The following is a 27,105-nucleotide window of genomic DNA, read 5'->3' as shown; positions in this document are numbered from 1 at the left end:
AAAATGTATGGTAGCCTGTGCCTAATGAATACTAATTCAACCTTTAAAGCTCATTTACCAAATACGTACAATTAAAGGACAATGAAAGGCATTACTTACAGAGCACATTCAAGCATTACTGAAATATCCCATTTGTTTATCACAATAATTGTAAAATAAAATACATCAATTGCAACATATTTATAAATTCAAGAGCTATTTGGGTCTGCATGCATTCTTCCTAATGTGTAATGAAGGTTATAAAAGGAACAAGCATCTTAATGTCAAATACAAGGAAAACTCCCAAACTGCATGAAATTTGAGAAATAAGGCATTGTGACTCAGTCATTTATTCATGTTCTTTCCCACCAAAGTACACCAGTGATGATGCAAACAGGATGTGGGTGGATTTGTGGATATTTATGAGCAGGTGCTCTTCAGCTGGATTCAATTTCAAAATAATTGACACCTGGGGGCAGAGTCTGGTGGTGGTGGGCATGGGAGAGGCTTCTGCAAAGTCTCTTTGGATTTACACTGCCTTCAGGATCAAATTTATCTTCTAGCTTTTTTTAAAGCATTTGAGGAAAGGTGCTGGCTGTATTGCACATGTACCAGCATCACTCTGGGTTGCTTAGGGCATGTTATATGGAGAACAGCAACAACCAAGCTCTGCCAGTGTGTTTGAGACCTGCAGTCCATCCTTCCCTCAAGGCTTCATTGTGGGAAGCTGGAGGAGTTGCCACAATGCCATCCTGCCAGATGGGGTCGTGGTGCCAGATATCCCTGCCTCCTGCTGTTTTCAGCTGGGGTGGAAAGGGATGGGACCAATACAGGAACAAGTGTCCTCAAGCCCAAGCCTTGCAGTAAGAGACTTCCAGAAAGAGAGGGAGAGCCTGCTGCTGCTTTTTATTGGTAGGCTGGACTAGTTTTGACACCTTAATCTACAAAAGGAAAAGATGTCATCAGGTGGTGTGTATATATATTGCTTTAGACCAAGCAACAGCTGCAGCACAGAGCATCTAAGGAGTCTTGAGTACTTGCAGGGTTGTAAAGCAGGTGGCAGAGGTGGCTGTGTCTGTGTCCGTGGGAGCTCATCCTGCTCCTGCAGAGTGGTGTGGGGACCACTGGACACTGAGGGTAAACATGAGCATCAAAAGACTAAATGCCATTACATCTAAAGCATGTAGCTGAAACCCTAAACCCCAGAAGACTGATTCCTTACTGCCTTCTTTAAAATTACACTATTTGTTTTCTGTTGAAAAACATCCAGAAGGCACTTGGATTTATTCTTGGTGTTTTGGGCTCAAATCCACAGCATCTGTCTCCCTACTAGTTTACATATTCTCCCCTAAAGCTTTGATCCTGTACCAGGCCAGCCCCCAGCTGGGCTGGATATAAAGGTGATCATCTGCTAGCAAAGCAATTCATCTTTCCCATGCAAGGGGAAACAGGGAAAGCTAATTCCCATGCTTCTGGAAAAGTGTTCTTGGTGGCCATGTGGAGCTCTCCTGGCACAGCCCGCCCACCCATCCCTGTGTCTATTTTCCTGTGTTGCCCTGGGCTGCAGAGTGCTGCAGGCATCGTGCTGGCTGCCAAGATGGGCTGGCAGCTCCCGTTTCACCCGTGGTCCCTTCTTGCTTTCTGCCCCAGCCCCAGAGAGATATTGAGATGAAATCAGTTTTCCATTTCTATGGAAGTGATCCCTGTGCTTCACCACGGAAAGGTGCCACCTGCCTGCGTTGAGGATCAGCCTGTTGAAATACGTGCATCGCCCCGAAACCTCTGTGTGGCTGCGGTGATGGCATCCCTGTGTGGTTATGATGCTGTTAGACTTCGTGAAGCCCCATCAACAACAAGTTGGCTCCGGGTATGTAGAACTGAGAAGGAAATAAGAGGCATTATTATGAGCCCAGAAGAACAAAGGCACAACTTTTGCTGTGAGTACGCAGCCCTGATCTGTGCCCACTGGGGCAAAGGGCATGGAGTGGAATTAAATGCAGAGGAGGTCATTATAGCTCTCCTCATTAGTGCCTGCAAGGGCTCCCTGCCTGCAGCTGGAGGTCTCCCACACCATGGTGTGGTGTGGAATGTCTTGGAGACAGAACATCTCCATGGCTTTTGCTTTGCTCTTGGTGTTTTTTGCTTGTGTTTTTTGTTGTTTGTTTTTCCCCATTTAATCACTTGTTTTGCTTCAGTAAGCTTGGAGTTGAGAGAGTTGAGAGCCTCCTTTGGAAAGGAAAGGCTGAAGTACTGCACGCAGGAGTGTTGGTGGGAAATGTTTTGGGGCAGGGTGTTTACAAAATCCAACTGAACTCATGAGTGGTTTCTTGTCCCCCAAACAGTATTTTTTAGCAAATGCATAACTTACTAGGGAAACTTTTTTTTAAATCCAAATGTTCTATGAAATGTCTTTCATTATAATTGTAACAGCTAGCTAAAGAAATATATTCTGCCCATAAATTTAATTATAATAATTAAAGATGGCCCCCAAAAGAGTTGAGGTAAGTTAAGGAGGGGGCCTGGACTTTCTTAGCTGGAGGAGAAGGAGAGCCAAGCCTCCTGCTCACATGGAAATGCCCCCATGGAGCTGCAGAGCTATTGGAATAGCAGCTGGGATGAGCCCTTGCTTTTGGGGTTCCCCAAAAAGTGAGCCCCTGGTGGCACAGCATGGCCAGCCACCAGGCCACACCACGGTGCTGGAGCACCCTGCGCGTGTCCCCACTGCGGCACGGAGCGGGGTCATCCCCATGGAGATGCCGCCAGCGTTGTCCCGGGAAGGTATATGCCAGTTGTTAAGTGGCACTGACACTAATGACATAATTAGCTGTGTTAAAAGTCATGTCTGGTAGCATCTACTTTGTTTCCAGGGTGACTAAAGCACCATAAATAATGATGTCCAGCGGTGTTTCCATAGAGCTGCTGTCCCCAGCGGGAGCGGGGCGGGGGGGACCTTGTTCGTGGTCAATGGGCAGAAGACGTAAATGTCAAAAGTTTCCACTCTGCCTCCCAAATCAGTGATGCTGAGATTGCCCAATCTTGCTCTGATAAACAGTGTGCTGGTAGTTCTTCATCTATGGAAACCCAACACAGAGGCTGTGGGGAGATGCCCGGGGCTGCGGAGGAGTAGGAGCAGCACACGCAGTGCAGGCCTGGCCGGGTGCCTTCGGTGGAGCCGGAGCTCGCAGCAGGGCTCTGTGACCAAGTTCAGCTCCGTAGAAACATGAATTTGGCCCTGGTTCCAGGCTGCAGTCCTTCTTCGCTGGCTTTCTGCAGATACACAGTGAAAGTGTGTCAAGAGCTTGTCACCAGCCTTTTCTCTCCTCAGGCTGGAGCCCGAACCTCAGCTCTTGCCTCCTGCCCTGCCCAGAGCTGACTGGGAGGCGGGCGAGACTTTCTTGTGGAAATCACTGGTTTGTCCTAACAGGGAATGTCGTGGCTGTCACCTTCAGCCAAATGTGAGCAGGTGTCTGGTGGAGAGCAGCCCTTTTGGCAGCTCTTGCGGGGTGATGGGTTTCGTGTGGCACACCTCGGGGCCACTTCAGGAAGGTCCCTGGTCTGCGGGGTCAGCAGCACAGGCCCCTGTTCACTGCCAGCAACATGGCTGTGGCTCCCAGCTCCTTGTACCTCTGTGATGTGCTCTCCCCTGGCCTAGTTTCCATTTTAAATAGCAGCTTTGTCTCAGGAGGCTGTGGATCAGCAGTTCTGATCCCTGATCGTCCTGTTGTGGTGGATGGCTGTGTTAAACAAGCGTGGGTTTGGGAAGGAACCTGTCCACCAGCAAACAGTGCTCACACCTGCTAATTCTGCAATGTCTTGGAGAAGCTGTCATTTGCAATTTCAATTATTTTGGTTTTCTACTGAAGCAGAGGGCTCACTTTGGTTCAGCTGCTTCGCTGCATTCATTAGCGCGGTGTCATTGGTTTTCAGGCTGATGGAGCATTCGCCTCTCCCTTCTCATTTAGCAGCACACCAAGCATGTTCGCACAAGGAGGAAAAAGCAAGGGACTGACAGCACCCTGCTGCAGAGGGATGGGATGGGATGGGACAGGCCCTGCCTGCGGGGCTGGCACAGGGCTGAGCTGCTGCTGGGGTCGTCAGTGCAGGCCCTAATGAACACCCTGAGGGAGGCTTCTAATGGGAGGATGGGGAGAAGGCAGGAGGAGCAGAACATGCATTTTTGAATGAAATGAAGTCTTGAAATCTTCTGTTCATGTTAAATCAGATGCAAAAGCCCATGTGCATAGGGCTGAGCCAGATCCAGGCCTCATCGGTACAGAAGGGAGGATTTCTAATGACTTCTAGTGACTTAAAAACTGGCTTTTACATCATCTAAGATGCAACTATGACTGGAAAAAAAAAATCCAAGCCTGAATCTGTACTTTCCTCTTGTTTTCTTGAGTTGTCTTACATATTTTTGAGATATACAACTTAATTGGAGAAAAGTGATCTGAAAGCACCATACTATAAATTCGTAGTCAAGCACTGCTGGCCCAAGCTCCACAAAATCCACGTGTGCCCAGCCTACAGCCCTGCGCCTCTGGCAGTGCTCACAACTCCCAAAGGCAGCCTGAGCTCTCCATGTGCCTGCAGGGAGCCCTTGGGCTGTGGGGGAGCGCCTGCACCCCCTTTTTCATCTGGCAAATAGGTGCTTGTGCACGGCAGCTTTGCTCTTCCACTTTAGCTGGAGCCATTTGGCAGGAGAACTGCTGCTTTGGGGAGAGCCAATGCTGGGATACTTCGACAGATCCTGGGATGTGGCATTCCAGGGGATGTGCTTCTATTTTCCTGCTGCTGTTGCATGAAGCGTAAGCACATCATGAAGGAAGTTAGCTGCACAATTATTAAATAAGGGCTGAATAACAAAATAATAATAATTAAAAGCAGCCACCTGACTTGGGTATCGGTGGTTGCACAGCAGTAAGGAAGCAGTTAAATTCATCACATCCCTCTGGCCCAGCTGTGCCTGTGTCTGTGCTCGGTGCCCGCGTGGGTTTGGCAGAACACAGCACGAGCCCCAGGGCAGGCTCCCCCCCCTTTGCTGCATGCACCCAGCTGCCAAAGTGACATTTCGTTTGTCAGCCTTACTCTATAAGACAAGCTGTTACCCTTTGGTTGTTTAACACAAACACGTATTGACTAATACACTGTTGTGCAAATCCAAATCACCGTGAAAGCCAAAATACACAGGATATTTGCACTCTGCTCTTTATCAGTAATGGAAGAGATTGGCAAGTTTTTCAAATTTCCCAAACATTGAATTGCGCTGTGTGTGATGTGGTTCCCTGTAGCGTTGTCACTGCACTACTGCTCGTTGTTTTAAGCCATGATGATATCCCAGCACAAACGGGAACCCAGGAGGGTGGGCAAAAGGGAAGAAGTGTGGGGAGCAAACCAAGTGAGATGCAACCAAAAAATATTTAAAAATTATTTTTAATTTAAAGATATTAAAAGCAAGTTTTAATAAAGGCAAATCACTTGGTTTTGAAAACCTGAAGAACAAAACCACTTCTAATTTCATAATGTTTCTGTTTTTATTACAATTTGCCGTAGCTCTGTTTTATAGTCCAATTTAATAAACTTATTCACTTAGGAGCCAAACTTTTACCTAAAACTTGCTGCTCCCACATGTTTTCTGTGGCTTTTGTTCTGCGATCTCTTTTCCTGTGAAGACTCAAAAGTGATGGGAAGCTTTTCCCATTCTGGGTCGGATGGGCACGTTCTTGTACGCCCCGATGCTCTCGTGTGTGGTGTCAGCGAGAGCCACATCAAGCATGTTCAGGCTGCCGCGCTGGGTGGGAAAGCATCCGATGATCTTGTTTCCTATAATAAGAGTTCGGAAATTCATTGATTCATTGACATGTTATTTAATGAAAGGGATAATCGGTGGATAATTTAGAGGTTAGCACTATATCGACTCTGTTTGCTGCACGCTGTTGAATCCCGCAACAGCTCTTTTGACTGAAAATATGACTGTGTTGGGGCTGTAACTTGCAGTTTAATCGACTTCTAAAGAGGTGTAACGAGTTGCTGGAGAAAAGAGTTGCTGGTACTTTAATAGGAGAAGTTCACAGCTCTTTGTACCAACCTGATGGGGTATATAAACTGTTCGAGGCAGGTAATGAATCCAGACCGTTACTGGAAGATTTCATTAGTTGGGAACTGCCAGGGATAAGCAGGCAATATAATAAAAAGAGATATACTTCAACATCGGTTTTTATCTTTTAGGCAAAACTACAAGCTGCAGCTTCAGCCTATGGTGTGGAAAATGTCCAGAGCTGGTACAACACCAGGGGAAGAAGTGATGGGCATCGATGGCAAGGGCGCTGCAGCAGCACCCAGCAGACCCAGCTGGCTTGGTGGGCTGTGGTGAGCCATGGAGACTCAAGGTGAGAATGTCTGCAGAGAAATCAAGCAGAGGATGGAGAAAAGGGGCTCATAGTAGAGGGCAGTGTTTGCAAGGGACTGGGGCTGCATTTTGGTTGGGGTTCCTATTCTGTGCAGTTCTCACATATCCAGGATACTAGGAAGATATAGTAAAAAATTACATTTACGTGTATGCCTGTAAGCACACACTTGCCCATAAACATATATGCATGTGATCTGGATCCAGTTTTCTGGAGGATATATATTTTTTTATTTTTTAATACGTAGCTGAGTGAGCAGCCTCCGAGTGTATTTATTACGCTGTTGAATTGCTTTCCATGGTAACTAATTGTGATTTCAGAAGCACAGGTTCTGCAATGGCACAAGATGAAATGGAGCTGAATATGGAAGCAGCTGGTAAAAAGAAAATCACTTGCTTATGAAATAGTAGTTAATGATGGAGGCTGATGGGGAAAAAACATGGGGGGAGGCTGAGATTAGAAAATAAAACAGCCCTCCATTTCCTTCGTGTATTACTTTAGATTTTGAACTTTTCTGAGGAAGAGAAAATCCCCTATGTGGGCTGCCTTCCCATTTCCCCACTTACCTTTTTATTAAGAGGCAGACCATTAAAAATCTGGCTGCATAAAAGAAAACAAATGCTCAGGAAATGAAATTATGATTAAATGTCTATTTCTGGCTGAAAAATGGGAAGGCAGAGACTTTACAAAAGTTTCTCCATTCCCCTATGAAAAAAGAGGGGACAGAGCATGTTTTGAACAATATAAAAAAGAAAAAGCTTTCCCAGACTTCCCAAGTACATTGCATTCCTGCAGCGATGTTTGATAGCAGAGGGGCTTTGGGGGCACAGCTCGATGCCTGCGAAGCCCCTCTGGGCATCCTCAGGCTGCCAGGGCACACAAATTCCAGCTGCTTCTGCTCCCCTTTTCCACCAAACAGCCGCACCTTTACTACACGTTAACCAAAGCAGCATCTTTTGTTACTGCCCAGTCCGTGCTCACGCTCGATGGCAATTCCAGAGCCTGGATAAATACATGTTCAGATTGATGTGAATGTGCATTCAGAGTAGGTAAATTGTATTCTTATGCATATGTAGAGTCAAATAATTTGTCAAGTTAAGTATTCATTTTATTTACCCAGCAGACAGTCATGGTTTTATTACATAAATATATAACTAGGCACTTAAAATGTGAATATTTGACACAAGCCTGTTTGGCAAACTAGTGTAGAAGCATTGAAATGTATCATAGATGTTCACAAGCATCTGATCGTTCTGTAGCCTTAAATGTCTGACAGTGGATCGGTGCTAAATTTGAGTTTGTGGTTTATTGACCCGACAAGCCATAACCAAATCTTTCACACTGCTGCAGTTATGATACTCCAGTTTGGCTGCTAGACATCCCCAGAAAGAAGTCTGCACGCTCGAACTGACGTCCAGCCAGAATAACAAATGCATTACAAGCAAACCATATATTAAACAAGAAAGTTATTTTAATGATTGCTCCCCAAATACCCAAAGGCACTAGTCAACACTGTGGACTAATGACCTACAAATCTGTGTGATTAGTACACATTTTTAGCATTACAATATTTTTTTCAACAGCTTCAGATGGCACATTAAGTGAAATACTTCCTTCATCTGTAACAGCTTTGTTCCTGAACACCCTTGCACTTCTTTAGTTTCACAGGCAAACCTATTGAACAAAACCTGATCTGTAAGAATCCTGGTCATTGTGACCTGTCTAACCCCTCTGTGCTGGCCTTTCTCCAGATACTTCTAAAAGTCATATTGAATAGACACCTGTGTAACTCCAGATTCGCACTGAAATCACTCCTCTAACGTCAGTCAAATTACACAGCTAGAAAACTGAAGGGACGCGGTGGTAAATCAGATCCGTTATTTTACAGGATCAGTGTAACACAAAGACAACGTAACATCTTGACTGAGGACGATTTTACATTTCTTTTATCCATTGCAAAAACCTTTGTAACGTGTGGAGTAAAAAGCTCACAAATTGCATTGTAAAGGAACTACCATAAAGTATATGCTTCCAATGGACCTTTTACAATATAACACAAAATTCAAACGACATTTTTTAGGTAAGCACTTTAAACTTTCACACTTATGTCCTGACAACATTAGAGTACTGTAAGCTGTAAACTGTAAGAAGTTTTATGTGATTAAATAAAATCAGCATTACAATTTCCAGGTATTGTAATTATTAAACAGATCATAACAAGATATAATTATAACATAAACGTGAAGCTCAGGATACTGGTACTGAGAAAACCCAATAAAATTCTTTGTAGATTTATATTTGCACATATTAAAATAGATAACAACTGGAGAAGAGGTTACAGTATTTCATCGTACATATTGATATCAGTGTTTTGCAAGCAGCAGTCTATACAACATCATACTCATTTTATTATTATTTTACAGAATCAATTCTACTTTAAAAACCATCTCCCCGTCAAATACTGCTGCCAGGTCTCAAGACAACATATGGAAGGAAATATTTAAAAATATCAGATTTTGCTAATTGTGTATGTGTGGACATGTGAGATTTTATATATATAAATATATATAAAATCATAAACCCCACTGAACCTTCAAAATGGAACTACCTCTAGGTAAGAAATACAAGACCTTTTTAATACACGTAAAGGGTTTATTTATACCTGAGACATTTTTGCATATTGATGTCTTTGTACCTTTACCTGTAGGTACTCACAGAAGTCCTTTACTCTTTTCTGGGATCTCACACAAAACCCACCAGAGTTAGGTGGGTTCTCCCCTCTAACTCAGTGGAGTTTGGCTGAGCCCTTCCTTATCTAACCTGGATGTATAAACAGAGATGTAAGAGAGTGAAATATATATATTTAAATGAACAGTTGCTGTACAAGTGGACAGGCTGGTTTATATAAATCCAGAGCTAGTTCATCATTTTCACAATGTCTGGTTCAAAAAAGAATTATAGTCCTTCATGCAGGGTGATTCACGTTTCTACTTCTTGGTTCAAACAAACAAAACCACAACAACTTCTTGAAGTATTTCTCCAGGTCACTGGATATACACGGTACGTTGCAAATGCCCCTTTGTGGACGTTTCCTGGTTCTGGAGATCAACCCATTTCTCCACCCAGTGAGCAAGGGAACCAGGAGTGGAGGAGTAATAAGTTGATGTAGCTACATTACATTAAGGTCACAGGTCAATGCTGATGGACTAAGGTATTCAAGCAAATTTAGGGAGCCCAGGAGCCCAATTTCTCCTGAAAATGAAGGCGTGTGGATGCCTAACTCCTGCAGATTCATCTAAAACTCCCAGCTGTGCACAATCCAGCTTGCAGCTCTTCAGCCCTGCCTGTCACTTGTGCTGAGTGTTGAAGCACAAGCGATAGCAGGGCCACAACCTAAGCAAGGCTCTTACAGAATTTCACAGTGCTATTTATTTTGGTAAATATAAACTAAAGGTAAAGGTACCTTCTGAATTATAAACAGCTCAACTGAAAAAAAAACAAAAAATCCACTGTGTTTCACTCCATTTTGCTTCTGACAGGGTCTCTCCTAGAGGTGCTTACATGCAAGTATCATGCTATCATACCTGATAACACCGCAATTAGAATTGCTTATTTTAGTAAATATAGTTTTATCAATGGAAAAATACTTGTGAAAGTGAAATGTGCTTTTAGATGTGGAATTGGACACACTTGAGAAATCAGGAAAAATAATAGTAATGATGTCTTCATGAAGACATTACAAAATGAATCGGCTTCCAAGTAGATCAGTACACCCTCCTAATACTGCACAAGCATTTCTCACACGTTAATCTGCACTATGGTTTTTGCACTGTATTTTACAGAAAAGGCTTAACTTTAGTGATGGCGGTCAACAAATTTGTCTTTAAACAGCTCTTTGTTCTACTGCACAGGCATATAATGGGAAAAAGGAAAGCTACATCTCACTGCAAGTAGAACATCATAGACCTTAAGACATTTTAGAAATGTTTGATTTAAAATAGTGATATGTAGCATATTTCTGTGTAAAATAAATCAAACACACTTTTCCAAGTAGCAGAAATTTCTAAGACCTGACACTTGTAAACAGATAAAATGTAGTCAATGCTTTCAGAAACGAGGAGGAGGATGTAAACTAAACCAGCAGTGAAGGCTCAGCATGACACAGTGACATGTTAAGCATCAGATGTAAGAAACTCTACTGCTTACATTTCCAGTTGACTGTTTTGATTTTACAGCCACATCCCTTCTGTCTCCTTTTCCTTGCTATTCCTTGCTGTACCACATTCAGCTTCTAAACTGGAGGCGTTTCAGGGAGAACAACCTCAGATCTGTCTGTTCCAAACCTGCTCAAACCGAAGTCAGTGGTGCAAACCTCTCTGACTTCAGAACTGCCAGCGCCTTGTAACCCATCGATGGAGTACCAAGGGCATACGTTTCACTTCCCCTTTTTGTAATTCAGGAGCTCTCTAGCGTGATTGCAGACAGCATTACAACTTTCATGGAGCAACTGGCACAGGGAGGCACTTATGTGACTTTTAAAACTTATCTTTGGTAAACACGCACAAATTTGTATCTAATGTTTTACTTCCTGATCATAAGACAAATCTTCATTTGCTACCAGTGTATGTGTGCAAGTAACAAAGCTTACACAGGACATTGCTATTATAAAACAGATTTTTCAAATGCCACTGCCAAGGATTTGTTTTAATTCACTTAAAAACAACATGGTCTTGGGCTTTTTTTTTTTTCCTGACTCCATTTATTATGCATTGAAGCATCTCTGATCAATAACAAATTAGCAATAAAAAGCAAGCCCTATGTGCTCAATTTTCACCTTCTTTCTCGTTCTATTACCTTGTTGTTCAGGACTACTATAATCAGAATAGTTGTATCTCTTTCATTATCTGTGAGTCAGATCCTGGGGTTCAACACTGCACTACTTAAGCAGCCAAATCTCTCTCTAAGGTCAGCGGAAATTTTGGATTCACAAAAAGGCTGATTCTGCTCTTGGTAGAGATGTTTCCTGCTAACCCCTACTGACGAGCACTCTGGTGAGGGGAGGGACCTCATGTCTCTGATGGGAGTTGAGAGTGACCAGACATGAGCCTACAAAGAGGAGCTCAGTCCACCGAGAGGCAGACCATCAATGCGTATTTTCAAAAGGTGCTGCAAATAAATGCTGCTGGAACCGCGTGGGTATAACTGGTGGATGCTTTAGTTTAATGTGCCCAGAACACTAGCATTTCTAGAATTAGGTATTTCTACTGAGAGGCATCTCAATAGAAGGCTTAATTTTTCATTTCCACTGTTTAAATTTTGCTTAAGAATTTATTAGAACCCAGACCTTAGAGCATTTTGTCTTATAAAATTAGAATAATTTATATCCTTCTCTTTTCATCCAAAAGAAAAGTACAGCCCAAACACACATGGGGGTATAAATACATCATGAATAACAATAACCATTTTACTCATTTTATGATCTGCGTAAAGGTGTTTGAGACATTGACCAACCAAACAACTTTGGCAACTTGCACAAAATTATGTCCTGAAATCAAAAGTGATGATAAAACTTGGTTTAATGATGCGTTTATTACGGAGAGAACTGGAAAGAGAGAGGGGTCTAAGTGCTGAGGAGGTTACCGTGTTCCTAAACCATGCCGCTTTGCATTTGTATGTGAAATGGGTATGGCTGGTAGATGATAGGCGGTTGTCCATGAGCAATGTAGTAATTGCTGAAGTTTCTGTCACTGATATATGGAGCAGGCTGATAATAGCATGTTACATTAGCTGCATTTGGGATGATATTTTGTTCTCCAAGCACTTTTAAAGCCAGAATTGTAATCATATTCAGAGTTTGTCTTCGTTCATGTCCCATGAGACAGACTGTGCTCTCATTTACAACTCCACGCAGAGTCATCAAGTAGTCATACTTGCTTTTTTCTTCCCCTATGAAGTGGTTGCGCAGATATGACTCAATTTTCCTTTGCTGCTCAGCAACATCTGGAAAATCAATGAAGAATCTGGAGCACATGTAACGTTCCAGAGATTTAATTTCAGCCTCATCTGCTGGCTTGAAGTCACGAACCAGGAGATTGCTGTACTTCAGAAGGCCGCCGCCTCTGATCTCCTCAGGGTTCCTCGTGGAGATCAGTTTGTACTTTAAATGGTCCATTGCTTCATTGAAGTCTCCATACATACTCTCTGCAATAACAGTGGGGTGAGAGTCCTCTGCTAGTTTGCAGTCTGTTTCTCTGTAAACATTTAGTATGGAGTCCAGTATGATTTGGAAGGAGTCCACACTGAACTCGAACTGCCGTCTGAGCGAGTTGACAAACTTTAACTCTACATTCTTGCCGCTGTTGTTTGACAGCGAGATGAGACTCCAGCGATCGTGGTCGGTAGAGACTTTGACCATTTTCTGCACGTAGGCATCTTTCATGGTCTGGGCAGTGATTTTTTCCTTATTAACACATTTCGGCAAAAAGTCCAATAGGCAATTAAGAACTGCTTCCTTAACAACCTGGAACTCGAGCTCACTTGGAAGTTCCACCCCAAAAATGATATCTAGGTCCTTGTAACTAGTTCCGTTCTGCTTCACTAGGATGTGGCTAGCTGTTGAACCGTTCAGGCGGATATCTCGAACAGTGATTTGCTTTTCGATGAGCTGTTCTTTCACCACACGAATTATATCCTTGGGTTTTACTTCCAGTGTTGGAAAATTCCCTCTCCCGTGAATAGGTATTATCTCCGCTAAGACTTGATCCAGGATTTTAATCTGATCCCAGGTGAGACTACTGAATCTGTGGTCTAAGTCCTCAGTCATCGTGATGTCAGTTGGCTAACTATGGAGAAACAGAAATTAGAAGAAAAATGTTAGAATTTGCTCAAATAAAGACAGCCTGACATTTCACTGTTATGACAAACATATATCTTACTTCCTTGGTGCAGTGATAAAGCAGTTAATTTTACACTGAGACACAATCCGAATTAACTCTCTGAGTCAACCACCGCACTTCTCGCAGGCTTTTAATTGAATTTTAATGTAGTCAGGTTTTAATCCTGCTGAGAAACCATTGTGTTATTGTATAATCCGTGACTCAAAGTCAATGCAGTAAAGCATACAGATTTAAAACTACATTTAAAACTACTCAAAGGTTAATAACATGGAATACTTTGTAGTTATAATGAAACTCCAAACAAATTTCACTGAGCTAAAATCAACAAAACGAGCAAATTTGATTCTTTCTGTCCTGTCTAGACATCTCCTTTTATTTTCAGTGATTCACACTATGAAAATACCGAAAGACTAAGTAGTTTTTTTGAAAAAGCACAAACACTGCAACACACTCGTTGTTTACCTAGCCATATGCCTTGAATGTACTTCTGTTTCTGTGGGTAATTTGTATGCAAGCGTCCTTCAATACCACTTCTTACGGTTTACGAACTGCATATCCGATAACTGTGCACCTATTTCCACTATATTTCTAAGGCAAAATCTTTTCCTTCTATCCCGTTAACCATCTGACAGCAAGGATCCAATGCTGCAAGTTCGGGTTTGCAGAACTGGTAAGAGAATCCCTTCCAGTCTGCACTGATACCCTAAACCCTCTCAAGAAAGCATGCAAAGAAGCCCTTGTAGAAGACATGGGATAAAACTCCAGCTTTGGAGTTTTAAAATTAAAATTTTCTCACCTTCATATCATCATATTAAGCAAGCAGATAGAGCTTAGTATAGATTATTTACTTACATTTTATAATGAGCAAACAAATGTTGCAAACTCTGGAATATTGTTTTTAAAATGATTCTAATTGATCATATGGAAACTTTATTTTAATTAAATTTGTGTAATGGGAATTTAAAAGCTTTAAGTTTCTAATTTGATTTATGTATGCTGAGAATACAAACACAATCATGCAATTATATAATTAGGTGTGATTACAGTAAGGAAGAAGTGCTTTTAACAAACTCCCAAAAAGGAAAATATTGCTGAGCATTAGGTGTCTAACACACAATAAAAGACGCCTGTCCTAATGTTACTGCCTCCTGATGCTGCTGTCAGCACTGCAGAACGAAAACTGTCCAGAGGGCTTTTTGAACTTCCCGACTCCACGGGCATCATTCCCTTCTTCTAGCTAAGCTTCCGCGCTTCTTTTGGGGTAGTTTGCTCAGATAGTGAATCAAAACGTTTTGCTGCTGAATCCTATTATGCTGTTTTTCAATGCTCTTTCATAACTCACGTGACAGCTCAGGGGGAGATACCGTGATCTCCTGACACCTTCTCAGCCAGCCCCCGTTCCTGGCTGCTGCGACTCAGCGTGCTCAGCCTGCAGCCGGGTTTGCTGCTCTGCACAGCAGGTGAAGCAAGAGAAAACTTAGGGAGGCAGCGGGACCTTTCTTCACCGCTCGAAAGAGAAAAAAAATCTTCAGTTCACACAGCTATTTGGGGCGTTTATCAGCCATTGACATCAGCCATTGATAACTCGTGGTTTTCACGTGTGAGCTGAAACAGCTCCATGGTTCACGAGCCACGTGAAAGAAGTGATTTTCAGGTACCTGACAACACTGCAACTGTACTGCCGAAGCATGGAGAAACGCTTCAGCTGACAGATGGCTAAAATGTGTTTTTTTTAGCTAAAGCTCAAGAATAGCAAATAAAGTAAAATCACATTGAGTAATAACACAACCGAAAAGTGTACAGTGTTGTTTCTTAGTCAGTAGTGGCTGTATGCGTACGTGGTCATATATTTCCTGCCTTCAGATTCCACGTACTGTACTTCAGTAACCTCAAGTAATTTGTGGACTGATAAATGGCTTGGGAACAATACTGAGCGAGATCTCACATATTTCTAGTATTGTTTCAGCTCCAAAGAAAGCTAATGAAGAACATACGTAATTTGAGGCACCTTTCTGGCCTCATTAGAAAGAACAGAACTGACCATATGCTTGATGTTAAACACATGGTTAAAAAGTTTGCTAAATCGGGACTATTTATTGCTAAATAATAGGAGTTTAATTGCCACTGAATTGTAGGTGTGAAGGTCTTGGATCAAATCCTGTAATTCTGGCACAGCTGTATTGCTCCTGACATTGTTGATGTATTAACTCCATGTACAAAGCATATAAATACATATATATATTTGTTTACATACAAACGTTCCTGCAGGCATTTAGAAGATACGGCATTAGAACTGGAAGGGAGAGAAATCGCCATCCACCGCAGTAGCTACTTTACACAACATACTTATTCCTTCATTACCATCAGCTATTTCTTATTATGATTGCACGCTTGCTCCTTTATTACCGCAAACAATTATTAAGAAAAACTTCTATCCGTCTTTCATAGCCCTTATGACATCCCAGTGCATTTTTATCACGTTTTTTATCGTCAAAAATAGCTGTTGCAGAAAGACACTGAATTTTTGAAGCAGTACAACTGTGGGTGAGTGAGAAGGCTGGGAGGAGAGGGTTCTGCATAAACTCTTTTGCTGCCAAGTTTGTCGTCTGTGGTATTGACAAGTCAGGTTATGGCAGACCAGCTCTAATGATCCAGCAAACTGGCTGTTGTCAGCACTGCTGTGTAAGCTGTACGTGTATGTTGTGGGACTTGTCTGATACTGCAACACTTTGAAAGAGCTCTTCAAGGTTGATGCTGTGACGTGAAGTAACAGGCTTTGAGAAGGGAATGTTCAATCCCCTCTTTAGCAGAGGAACCCACCTGAAACAGCTGCTGAATGTTGGAAGATGGAATCCCTAAGTAAGCTTAGAAATCCATTCAAATCCATTCTTTTTCTCTTTTTTTTTTTTTACACATTATCAATTATTTTCAGTTTCATTGCAAGATATTAAGATTTTAAAATGGAAAGAAAAGGTAATGTCATTAGGTATTTCTTTTGCATTGAAGGGAAACCAGATAACTTCTGCTCCTTCATTAAGAGTAGCACTTCAAAATTTTATTCCTCTAAAGTGATTTCTGGAGAATCTGGCGATGCTCTGTGAGTTCAGAGCCTCAACATTAATGTCTGAGAAATTTCTTATGACAAATACCACAAATTCTGTGCTGAAATGATGCCTTCAGTTTTAACAAGTAAGGAAAATTTCCTAGGAAAAAAAAAGCAATTAAGTTGTAAAGAATATAGTTAATTTACAGATAGACGTAGATAAGCGTGTTGTCTTTTTTTTTAATTTACTAATTTTCCTTCAGTTTGTAACCCAGTACATAACTCTGCACCTTCTTAGAAGGACTTTCTCTTGTTCTTTTCCTTGATCTTGTTAGGCAACAAGAACAATTTCCAGGCAATTTTATAGTCATTAGGAACCTTGTTTCTTAAGCAGTGGCAAATTTATTTACCGAGGTGTTCAGGCTAATGTCAGGAATTATTAATGCACGTAGGCCTCAGTGACAATAAATCAGCAGTAGTCCTGAGGCTATAATTAGTCACAGCGTTGTGCAAAACGGGAGATCACGGGATGAAGGGAAGGCAGCTCACTGCAAGTGCCCCGTGTATGGACGAGGCTGAAGGCGAAGGAGCGCTGCGTCCATGGGAAAACAGGCTGAATGGTGGCTTCCTTCTCAGCACCGCGCTGGGATTGTACGCACACATGCTAAAAGCATTTCATATACTTTACATTTGATGGTTTCCTATCTTAAAGTCCGTACATGGACAAATGGAAGGCTGCTCTCGCACTGTGGCAGTGAAAAGAACAAATAACCTTTGAAACTGTATACTGAAAATTGGTGGGTTTTTGTTTTTTTTTCTTTTTTTTTTTTTTTTCCCCTACACTTTATCAGTATTTGGAACTTATTGAAACTCTCTCCTAAAGATTTTTTCAGTTTTTTGTTTATGGGATTTAAAATGTTACTATGTGCTGCAATGGCCCCTGAATTCTGCCTGATTTAAGATCTTTGCCAGATAAAGGGATGAGGAAAAATAGCTTTCCAGGTGTTTACTTTTACTTATACTGGCTAGAGAAGCACAGAATAAGAAGAATCATATCTAGTCATGTGTTGTGATATATTAACCTTATTATAAGGGTATATGACCCTGGTTCAAGTTCCAGTTTGTCCTCGAATTGTCACCGATGAAGTGGTTGCAATGTGGAAAAATGTTTGGGTGGTGGGAGATCATTAAACACGTTTGCTAGTGATACATTGAAATTAGGGTCTCTTAACGTTCTTCAGCAGGGTTTGGACCAAACAACTATGAGTTTGGTTTTACAATAAAAGATTTAATTAACCAACTCTTAACATAATGCCATATACCAGCTTCATCAAAAAAAAATAAGACTAGATCTGGCTTTACAACTGAATCAAGAGAATCTGCCAGGCAAATGACAGCTTTAATGTTCCACGCAACTTTCATAGAAACAGATACTTACAGTCTAGAGGACAGTCTCATCAAATTTAGCTCATATTTTACCAATAAACCGTTTAAGATTCTTTTTTTATATACTCTACAATGTTGCTTCAGTGTACTTTCAAAGCATTTGCAACATATTGGCACTGTCAAGCAGAATACATCTGAAATAGTTTTTGTGCAGCTGTGTTAGCTCCGGTCTCTTTCCTTTGCTTTTATCTAGTACCCAGTTTTTCTACTTTACAACAATTATATGGAATACTTTAACGCTCCAATTGTCTTTACCTTTGTCTGCACCTGAAATCAGTTGCTAGGGGACCTTTCAGAGATCAAGTAAAGTGTCTTGCAGCTGCTGTAGGAGCCCTGCCTTCTACCATTTGGGGATTTACCCTAGACCTGCTCCAAGTAGGTATTGCAATTCTCCCCCTAGAGCTCCGTATTGCTTTTGCTACATACACATTAGATGCACCACTACTGATTTCTACGTTGTCTTGGTAAAGTTTTATATTAATTCAAAGATACATTTCTCTATTAAGCTGGATATTTTCAAGTGTTTTGCCTACTCGCTGACTTAAGGACTGCAGCTGGCTTTAGCTCTGAAGGCAAGAAAGTCGAATGTGGAATGAGTCCTGGTTATAATTTAAATGCACATGAGAGAAGCATCTGGGGCACCCTAAAAGGAAACATATTTAAACTAGATTGACAATGTTTTTCATGAGTTTTTCCTTCCATTACTGTTAATGCATGCAGTGAAGATACTGTTTATTTATCCTGTTATTGTGAGATAACGCATGATTTGCCATAAGTTTTCAGTACAGTTACCATCTAGTTACCCTGAAATAACAAATAATAACTCAAAGCCATATGCTCTTCTCTGATGAGATAAGGCTGGATGGTGTGCAAAACAGGCTTAAACAGAAAGTGGTTTGCTTGGACTGTGCCACGGAATATCACCTTCAAGGGCAAAACAAGCACGTAGAAGAGAAGCAGAGGCATTATGAACTAAAATGTTTCCTACCTTTTCTCCAACCCAAGGAACAAGAAAAAACAACACAGTTGTGTACCAGCCTGCATCGTCCCTCCTCCCAGACTGAATCGAGTTGCAGAACAGTATAGCACAAGGGCAGCCATACTCTCCTACAGCGCAACGCTGCGAAAAGGAACTGAGCAGCCTAGACTTCTACTGAAATCTTGCAGGATATTGGCTCAATAGCGTGGGAGTTCTCAGGAGGGACCATATAAATAGGAAGGTTACTTTGGGCAACCAATACTAATATATAATCCATGTTATGTTATCCTGGAGATTGGGGTTTTTTTTGGACGTTGAAGTTTTCCATCATGACTCACAGTACCTTCATTCTCAGCTGCACGTGGATCTCACAGGGTAGTATTTTCAAGGCCAGACATATTGTGCTTTTTTATCACTTCTCACAACACATGAGGGTGCTTCTTACATGGCCTTCAGGTTCAGACCATGCCCTTGTAAATGGCATGGTATGAGGTACAGTCAATCTTCTCATTTGCGCTAACCTTCTTTAAGAACTTAAACAAAATAGCTGTGATATCCAATATTTAGACTATTTTGGGCTGTGGACATCCCTGAGAAGTTACATCTTTAGGTAAGTATTATTTGTACTTCCGAATGAATGCTGTGGACTAATTCCTGAATAATGTTTCCAGAGAAAATGCAAAATCCCATGGACTTACCGTGGCAGGACAATTGGTAAGCACGTATTCCAGCAGTTTAATAGGATGAGTCACGGGATCCTTTGGTAAAAATATGAATTGTCATCTTGTCACTGATAAAAACGTGAACCTCCCAGGGAAAGCTGCAGGGAAAAAAACAACAACAACAAAAAAAAACAATAACATCCTTTTTGAGATAAATGTTAACTACCAGTCACCTGCTGTACATAATAAATCATGCATTATGACTTGGCAGTCCCGCAGTTATAACAATAGCCTTTTAGGTCAGAAATGATAAGGTAAAAGCAGTGGCAAGGCACAGAAGTGCTCATAAAGACTCTGGGTTTCAGGTCATACTTAATCCTCTGCAAGGATGTTAACAACTTGCTATTTTCTCTAAGGGATTTAAAATAAGAAGTTAATATTATTAATAGACATGCAAATTAGCAAGGACAGAGGGGAATTATACAAAAAATTAGACCTAGTAACAACTCAGCAAAACTGAATATTATAAATTGTGAAATGGTTTCTCACGCCTCCTAAAAATATGTACAGATGACAGGAAGGTCTATTTCTTGGCAGACTGGGTTGTTGGTTCATTTACAGTAAGCCCAGGATTCAGCCTGTTGCTGGAATTTCCATGCACCAAATGGCCCTTTGACAAGCTAAGCAGGAACTGTAAAAAAATCAGATGCTTCTGATTATACAGGCACTTCTGAATATTTCTTCTCTCAAGGATGTGCTGACAGCCTGGCAGTCTTGGTAGGCTTTCCTTCAAAGACCCCCTTTCCAGTGCCCCATCCCACGCAGTCCTAACACCTACAGGAGGCTTTAAAGTACCCCGAGGAGCACCCTGTCTGGTGTATGACTTCATGCGGATGTGAACTTACTCCCTGCTGCAGAGCTGTGCTCCACAAGCTCGTCTTTTAGGCCGAAGTATATATGCTTCTGAGTAAATACAATTCTGAAAGTATGACTTGAGTGTAACCATAAGCACAATCTGCAGGAAAAACTGAAATAATAGCCTAGCGTGGTATGGACCGTAATATTAATTTTATTAAGAATATTATGTATTTTTTTCTGCCATGCTACAGCAATCATTGTTCTCACTGAATATGTTTTTGCTGCTGCCAAAAGCCCAATATTTGGCTTCCTCACACTGTCCTTGCTGTGGCAGGACCTGTCTGCAGCTCTCAGCTGCTTTCCGGCCCACGATGGGCTGCTGACTGAATGAACGGATGTTCCCTGACTTGCTCCCCAAATCCATGCGGCGACGGCTCCCGTCTGCAGCTGGGAACCCGGGGCTTAGGGTGGCAAGGGCTGAAGTTAGGCTGCGAGTGAGAAGGCAGTCATTTCTTCAGCGCAAGGAAAAGCTCCCAGGCTGCTCAGGTAAAAGAGTCCCAGCATGTAGTCTGGCCTTCTGGAGGGAACGTCAGACAAATATATAGGCGGTTACTTTAAAAAAATACATCGTTTGGGCTTTTTAACAATGAACTATTGTTATTTCTTTCTGTGCGATGGCGGAAGGTTTAATGGATATATGATAACCATTAATGGATGTATCATCATGATAGAATAGATTAACACTAGAGTAGAATTAATGGCTTCCCTTGTGATATTTAGGGGAAGGAATGAGAGACCTTTGTATTTTTTTTTTTTGTGAACACCCATTATTACATAATATGTTCATAAAAGCAGCAGCTGAGATTGAAGAAGTGCTTTGGCTGTTGGGACTTTATTCTCAATGGCTGCCTTTTATTGACTCAGTCATTACAGGAAAAAGTGTATCATTTTATTGTTCCCTGCTCGTGGCTTCCAGGATTTTTTCTAACTGGAGTAAAAATAAAAACAAAAACGACTACATCAACAATTACATTTGATCTCAAAGATAATATTCTTCTGTTCTCGAATTCCAAATGTGATTTGTGATGATGCGCACCAACAAACTCGTCTCAAAGCCTCTCACCCTCGCGGTTCTGTGCACAATGAGCAAAGGAACACGATGACAGCACACGAAATCTGTCCGTGGGCTTCCCCGCAGCACTGCTTGGGAGCCCGGGCCCAGCCGGCCGCTGCCTTTGGGTGCTGCCCAGCCCCACGAAGGGGAGTCCTGCCCCCAAACCTGCTGGGTGCCCACATCCCCCCCGGGCTTCAGCACCTGTGAGGGTTGCTCGGGCACTCTCAGCTCTCCCCCCTTCCCCATGCAGTGCACGATTGCTCTCCGCAGCCCTCCAGACTAATACCAAAACCTATTTACTTGCTCGAGATACCAGTGACTCAACCTGAAGCTCACTTACCAAAAACTCTATTATTATGACTAAACTGCAGCGAAAGCCGGCAAGGTAAGGAATGAAACAAACCCTCCTTGGCCATCTACTAGCCATCCTCACAGTTGTCTCTCCTCTTCGAACGCCAGAGGAGGAAGGATGAGCTGTGCAGAGTGCCACAGGCTGTTTTCTGAAGATGGAGAGCATCACGAAGTCAAGGCTCTCCCCATAAACTCTCCGGAGGCTTCCTCTCCTCTTCTACACCAAGGGGGACCCAGCGAGGTGGCAGAGCAGCCCAAGAGCAGCCTGGTGGGACGGCCCTGGTCAGGAAAGCATCAGAGGAAACCACCAGGCTTGTGGTTGTGTCCCTTGGAGGGGGTTCCAACGCAACGTGCGCAGAAGGTTGAATGGATCTCTTCTTTTACTGAACATCCCAAACAGCGCTGCGCCTCGCTGGAAGGTGTACTTCGTCGATTCAATCAATGAAATGCATTTTTTTTTCTGAATCAGTACAGAGCCACTGACGTACGGAGGCTGAATTTTGGTAGTACGTACTGTAGTACAGTGCACTCGGAGAGGCTTCCTTGGGGTGCGCCAGCGAGCTGAAGACGAACGGCATCACGTCCCGTAAAGACCTCTCGGTATCACTCCTGCTCTGCTCCGCATATTTTATAAAGGATCTGCTGCTAACCAATTACCCTGCCTCACTCCAGAAGTATTTTCATTTTATGGCCGAAGACCTGAACTCCGCGCAGTCTCCAGGCCGATTTGTTAAGCAGCTTAGGATCCCTTGGAATAAAGGCTCTTCGCGACCGCTACGGTGCGTGGCGAGTTGAAATCGAGCTGGAAGAAACTCCCGTATCCTGGACCGGGTTTTGCTGGCACCCTCCCCCGAATCTGTCTCACGTAACTGATAATACGGGGAATTTGGGTCCTATTCCAAGATCACTCTGTCCCCAACTGTTTGGTTTTATTGCTATTTGTGCTTGCAATGTTAATATATAAATATAATTCATGTATTTTTGAATTCATTTCCATACTTATATTAGAAACTTGTTCTCTGACTGCACAGTACAGTAGCGGGATTTCTTTTTAATGCTATTTTCCCAGGTTCGTGAGTTACATTGTAAAATTGGGGAAAATACATGAATTATTTATTAACTTCAAGCACTTGCTGTACAGGAGTTTATTCTTAATGCTGCATCAGTAAGAGCCAACATTCTCCTAGAAAATAGCTTTTTGGTAACTGAAATGTTTTCCAGAGTTCTGTGATAAAGTAAAAACTGCAAAACTCCATCCAAACTACATCAAGCAAAGGATTACGGCTGCAGCACCAGTATCAGGGTACTGCAGGGAGAATGAAATGCCTCTGTTGACACCAGTACTAAAATGCAGCAAGAAGATAAAGCAACGATAAACCAAAGAAAAAGGCTAGAGCCCTGCAGCAAAGATGCGTGTATTCATGACTTTTCCATCACTATCAATAATGCATAATGACCATCATGTGGATGACGACACCAAGTTTTGAGACAGACTGAGTCAAGCTTTCTATCACCAAATGTGAAAAAGCATTCGACATGACATTGGATGTCAAAAAGGCAGGACCTGCTAGATAAGCAAAGATCCAGCAGAAAGGGTAATGGAGAAGAAAATCAGCTGATGCTGACATAAATTGACATCTGCTGTGCCAGTTTATAGCGTTTCACGGAAGAAAACATTTTTTTTTGTTAACATGTACTGAAAGAAATGTTTTTTTAGAGCCACAAAAATATCTTGCTTAGGAAAAAAAGGAAATGTTAATTTATCCATGAACACTCCTGCAACATGAAGAAGCTGTGTTCAATATTAAGCTCAAATTTTACAGTTACCTACGTTATTCCTTTATAGACTGCACTCTAATTCTGCATGGCAGTGGATGGTAGGTAGACTGCCAATTCCCTACGGTATCTCAGAGCCTGTACTGGTGCTTTGAATAACATTTTGTGTATAGATCATGATGGCAAAGGGAGAAAGCCAGACTGTGACTTACAAAAGAGACAGACAGGTAGATGGACAGGTAGGCAGGTAGGTACATAGATAGATAGATAAATATATAGATAATATTTGAATCCCAATGGTACTAATTCAATTCTCACAGCAGAAATTCCCTCGGTGTAAATGGGAGCAGAACTGGCCCAGTATGTGCATGGCTGGGCATTTGGCTTGAGGTAAGGTAAAGTCTGAGCTCTCTCCTACTCTTCTCTACGTTTGCATGTCATATATGCGTCTTACATCCACAACACAAATACTTTCCCCCTATAAAGACGGCTATCATGCTACTGGGAATTCAACAAACGCTGTTGATAATCTCAGGGTGATCTGCCATGGGGTAACGCAGCATTAATGCAAGAGGCAAAGCAGAGCCCAAACTACTGACATTTTCACCCCTCCCCGTGGCGAAGCGCTGATGGCACAGACCAAACCTGTCCCGGGTCCCACATGCAGGATACCCACAGCCACAGCTCCGGATCATCGGAGCCGAGGACCAGGAAGAATGTGACACCGATCTGGATTAGAAGCATTTTGAAAATAAGGCTAGAATTTCATTCCTTCGAGCAGTGTTAATTAAAGAATTAATTTCCACTGCCAGCCTAAACACTGTGTAATTTACTCTCCAAAATAACTCAACTGAATGTGATTTCAATGTGATCTTTCAAGGAGTTTCATCCACTTATCTGATTTATAGTGGATTCATAAATTATCGGAGCCTACTGTGTCAGCAGTTACTTCTGAACTTGAGCAGGAGCTGTTTCCACGCTCTGCAGGGCAGGAAGTTAAGTTCAGGTCTTTGCTCACAAGGGTCAGCGTTAGACGTCTCTCTTTCTGGCAGCTGAATCATTACAGGTCACATAGTTCTTAATACAGTGCTGTATGTCTGATGCCTAATGAGGCAACGAAACTGAATTTACTGTAAAGTTATGCCTTTAATGCATAGCTGGGCAGGGGCGGCGTGCAAGCAACACTACCACGAGGCCAAAGGTCTGCAGCAACAGCAAATTAGAAGAATTGTTACCGTTCACTTTAAACTCAGCTGTGGGAATGCAAGAAAGCTGAGATATGAAGGAGGAGGAGAAGCTACAACCCTGGCCCTGCAGTGCTCCCCTGTGCATGTCCAGCCCTCGCTCCCTGCTCCTGGCTGCTGCAGCCCCAGCACACAGGAGGACAACAGGGCAGGGGGGGCGTTTTTACGTGTCTGAGAGGGACAGACACGAGCCACATCTGACTCTAAGGAGAACAAGAGCAGAAAGTGGGGGAGAGAGTCCCTGCTCCCGATTCACTTTCATTTATTATTCATTTCTTGGCCTTTAACAGCGATCCACATCATTATTCATACCTACCTTGTTGCTTTTTATGGGAGCCATGAAAAAAACTATTACTGTTAATGCAGCACACGGAAGACAACGTGTATGCCTGCGCAGCCAACCATGCTCTTTGTGACGGAATAATAAACATGCCTAAAGATTTGCGGTGCCTTAACAGATGTACCAGCGAGACGTGCCTGTGGCTCCGAGCAGGCAGCCGGCGCTGAAGACGCATTTCTGTGTTGGGAAGGCAGAATTACAAACCGCTCTTGCCGAGCCGGGTCGCTGTAAGGCAGCTCTGTTTGGCACGGAGCAGCAACACCCATTCGCAGCGCGCTTCTTGGAGTTGAGCTCGGAGGATCCCATCCGGCCGGGACCTCGGCTCCGACCTCCGGCCGGCCGCGACCCCGGAGGGCCCTCGCTGGACGCGGCGGGAGGCCCGGGGCAGGGCACGGCACCCGTGGGTGCTGGGGGTGCCGAGCGGGTGCCGGGGGACGCCGGGACCTCAGCACCCTGCCGCCAGCTGGGCGCGAGGGCGTGAGCGGCACCCTGCTGCGAGCGCGGCGATCCCACCCCGAAACTCAACAAGTTTTTTTTTTTAGGCTTCGTGCAAAACGAACACCGACGTTCAGACGAGCCCCCCCCCCCCCCCAATAAATAAATAAATAAATAAATAAATAAATAAATAAATAAATAAATAACAGCAGATTTACCGCACCGCTCTTTCCGAAAGCCGACCAAACTTGCCGGAGCCGGCTCCGTCAGGCAGCTCCTCACCGAGGCCCCACCGCTCCGGGCTTCCCAAAGTTTCCCGGGGCGGCCCGCCCGGTACCGCCTGGAGGAGCCCCCCCCCCCCCCCAACCCCCCCGGGGCCGCCGCCGCTCCGCCCGGTAGCGCTCGGTACCGCCGTGCCGCTGCGGCGGGGCCGTGCTCCGGGGCCGTGCTCCCGGCCGGGGTCGGCGAGGGGGGACGGGGACGGACTCACCGCGAGGGTTCCCCCGGAGCCGGGTGGCGCAGGGCCCCGGCGCCGCAGCCGCGCAGCCCGCACCGGGAGAGGCGCCGCCGAGCCGGGGCCGCCGCCGCTGCTGTCCGCGGCCGCCCTGGTGCTGAAGCGGCCCCGCCCGCCGCCCGCCCCCGCCGGGCCTTGTAGCGTAAACGGGTGGCCATGGCAACCCGCGTCACGCAGCCCGAGGTGGGGCCGCCGGGGCTCCCCCCTTGCTCTCTCGCCCTCCTTCCTTCCCCCCTTCCCTGCCCGTGCCTCGGGAGGGCCCGGCCGGGCATCCCCTGCGCCCCGCAGCCCCTCCGCCCGCCGCCCCCCCACGCGAGGCCCGAGGCGAGGAAGGCCCCGGGGCACCGCGGGGAGGCTGAGCCTTGGTGCTCAGCGCGGTCCCGGGGGGCGTCTCGGCGTGCCCGGGGATGTACCGACCCCACAGGGGCTGCCCCCTGCGCCTTGGCGCTCACCTCCCGTGCCACGGGGCCCAGCTCCGGCCCCGCTGCCCTGCCTGGAGGCTCCAGGGAGGAGAAACTCCCATAGCGCGGAGCTCCTGCTGCCCGCTTCTTGTCTCCTGCTCCCCGAGCGGTGTCAAAACAAAACTGCCTTGTTTTCGAGATAACTTCCTGCGTGAGCAGGCGGCGGTCTTGGCTTCAGTCTGTGTGTTGCGGGAGCGCGAAGAAGACTCAGTTGAGGCCAGCCCCTTGTCTGGTGGTTACCCGGTACCTGTGTGCCCATCAAGAGGACACAGAGCTGCCCAGGGAATCCGAGAAAGGACACCTGGAGCCCCAGGGCTGCAAAGTAGAGGGGTTGTGGTTTTCTAGCTGACTCGCGCAAGAAATCCCCAAGGTAAGCACAAGGACCTGCAGATCGGCCACTTAAAACCCTACCTCGCGACGTAGCTGCAACGAGAACAGCGCTCGTTTTCTGTGTAGCCTTCAGCTCTTGGGAGAGGATCTGACCCCACGGTGGCTTTGCCGGGAGAAGGTCCCTCTCTACAGACACCTCACTGTCACTAACTCAGCTCTGGTTTATTTCTAGTATATTTAGAAAACCAGTCTTTCCATCCGTAGGCTTCTAAA

At 44.1% G+C, this 27,105-nt stretch overlaps 1 protein-coding gene and 1 long non-coding RNA gene across 7 annotated transcripts in view; one reads left to right on the top strand and one right to left on the bottom strand.

Moving 5' to 3' along the window:
* The window catches only part of LOC308176914, a 17,187-nt gene extending 6,125 nt beyond the window's left edge, over nucleotides 1–11,062 (top strand). Inside the window, exons 2-4 of one of the 2 annotated variants that reach the window (XR_013938731.1) lie at nucleotides 6,205–6,365; nucleotides 6,704–8,463; nucleotides 8,807–11,062. This is a non-coding gene — a long non-coding RNA (uncharacterized lncRNA). The remainder of the gene's footprint in view (nucleotides 1–6,204; nucleotides 6,366–6,703; nucleotides 8,464–8,806) is intronic. The other variant, XR_013938732.1, reaches the window with a different exon arrangement.
* TENT5D (terminal nucleotidyltransferase 5D) lies at nucleotides 7,490–27,105 on the bottom strand. 5 transcript variants are annotated; one of them, XM_080553352.1, is made up of 3 exons: nucleotides 26,494–27,105; nucleotides 19,446–19,567; nucleotides 7,490–13,225 (listed from the first exon to the last, which is right to left on the bottom strand). In XM_080553352.1, exon 3 carries the CDS (start codon nucleotides 13,204–13,206, stop codon nucleotides 12,031–12,033), a length of 1,176 nt encoding a protein of 391 aa, XP_080409478.1. In that variant the 5' UTR covers nucleotides 13,207–13,225; nucleotides 19,446–19,567; nucleotides 26,494–27,105; the 3' UTR covers nucleotides 7,490–12,030. The 5 variants fall into 5 exon arrangements, with proteins under 5 accessions (XP_080409478.1, XP_080409475.1, XP_080409477.1 ...); XM_080553349.1 differs by lacking the exon at nucleotides 26,494–27,105 and adding an exon at nucleotides 26,018–26,155; XM_080553351.1 differs by lacking the exon at nucleotides 26,494–27,105 and adding an exon at nucleotides 25,746–25,961.

The sequence above is a fragment of the Anser brachyrhynchus genome, assembly GCF_964034855.1.
Source record: "Anser brachyrhynchus genome assembly, chromosome: 13".
NCBI classification, from domain to species: Eukaryota; Metazoa; Chordata; class Aves; order Anseriformes; family Anatidae; genus Anser; species Anser brachyrhynchus.
The sequence above is the reverse complement of the archived record's forward strand: the minus strand, read 5'-3'. Positions and strand labels throughout refer to the sequence as shown.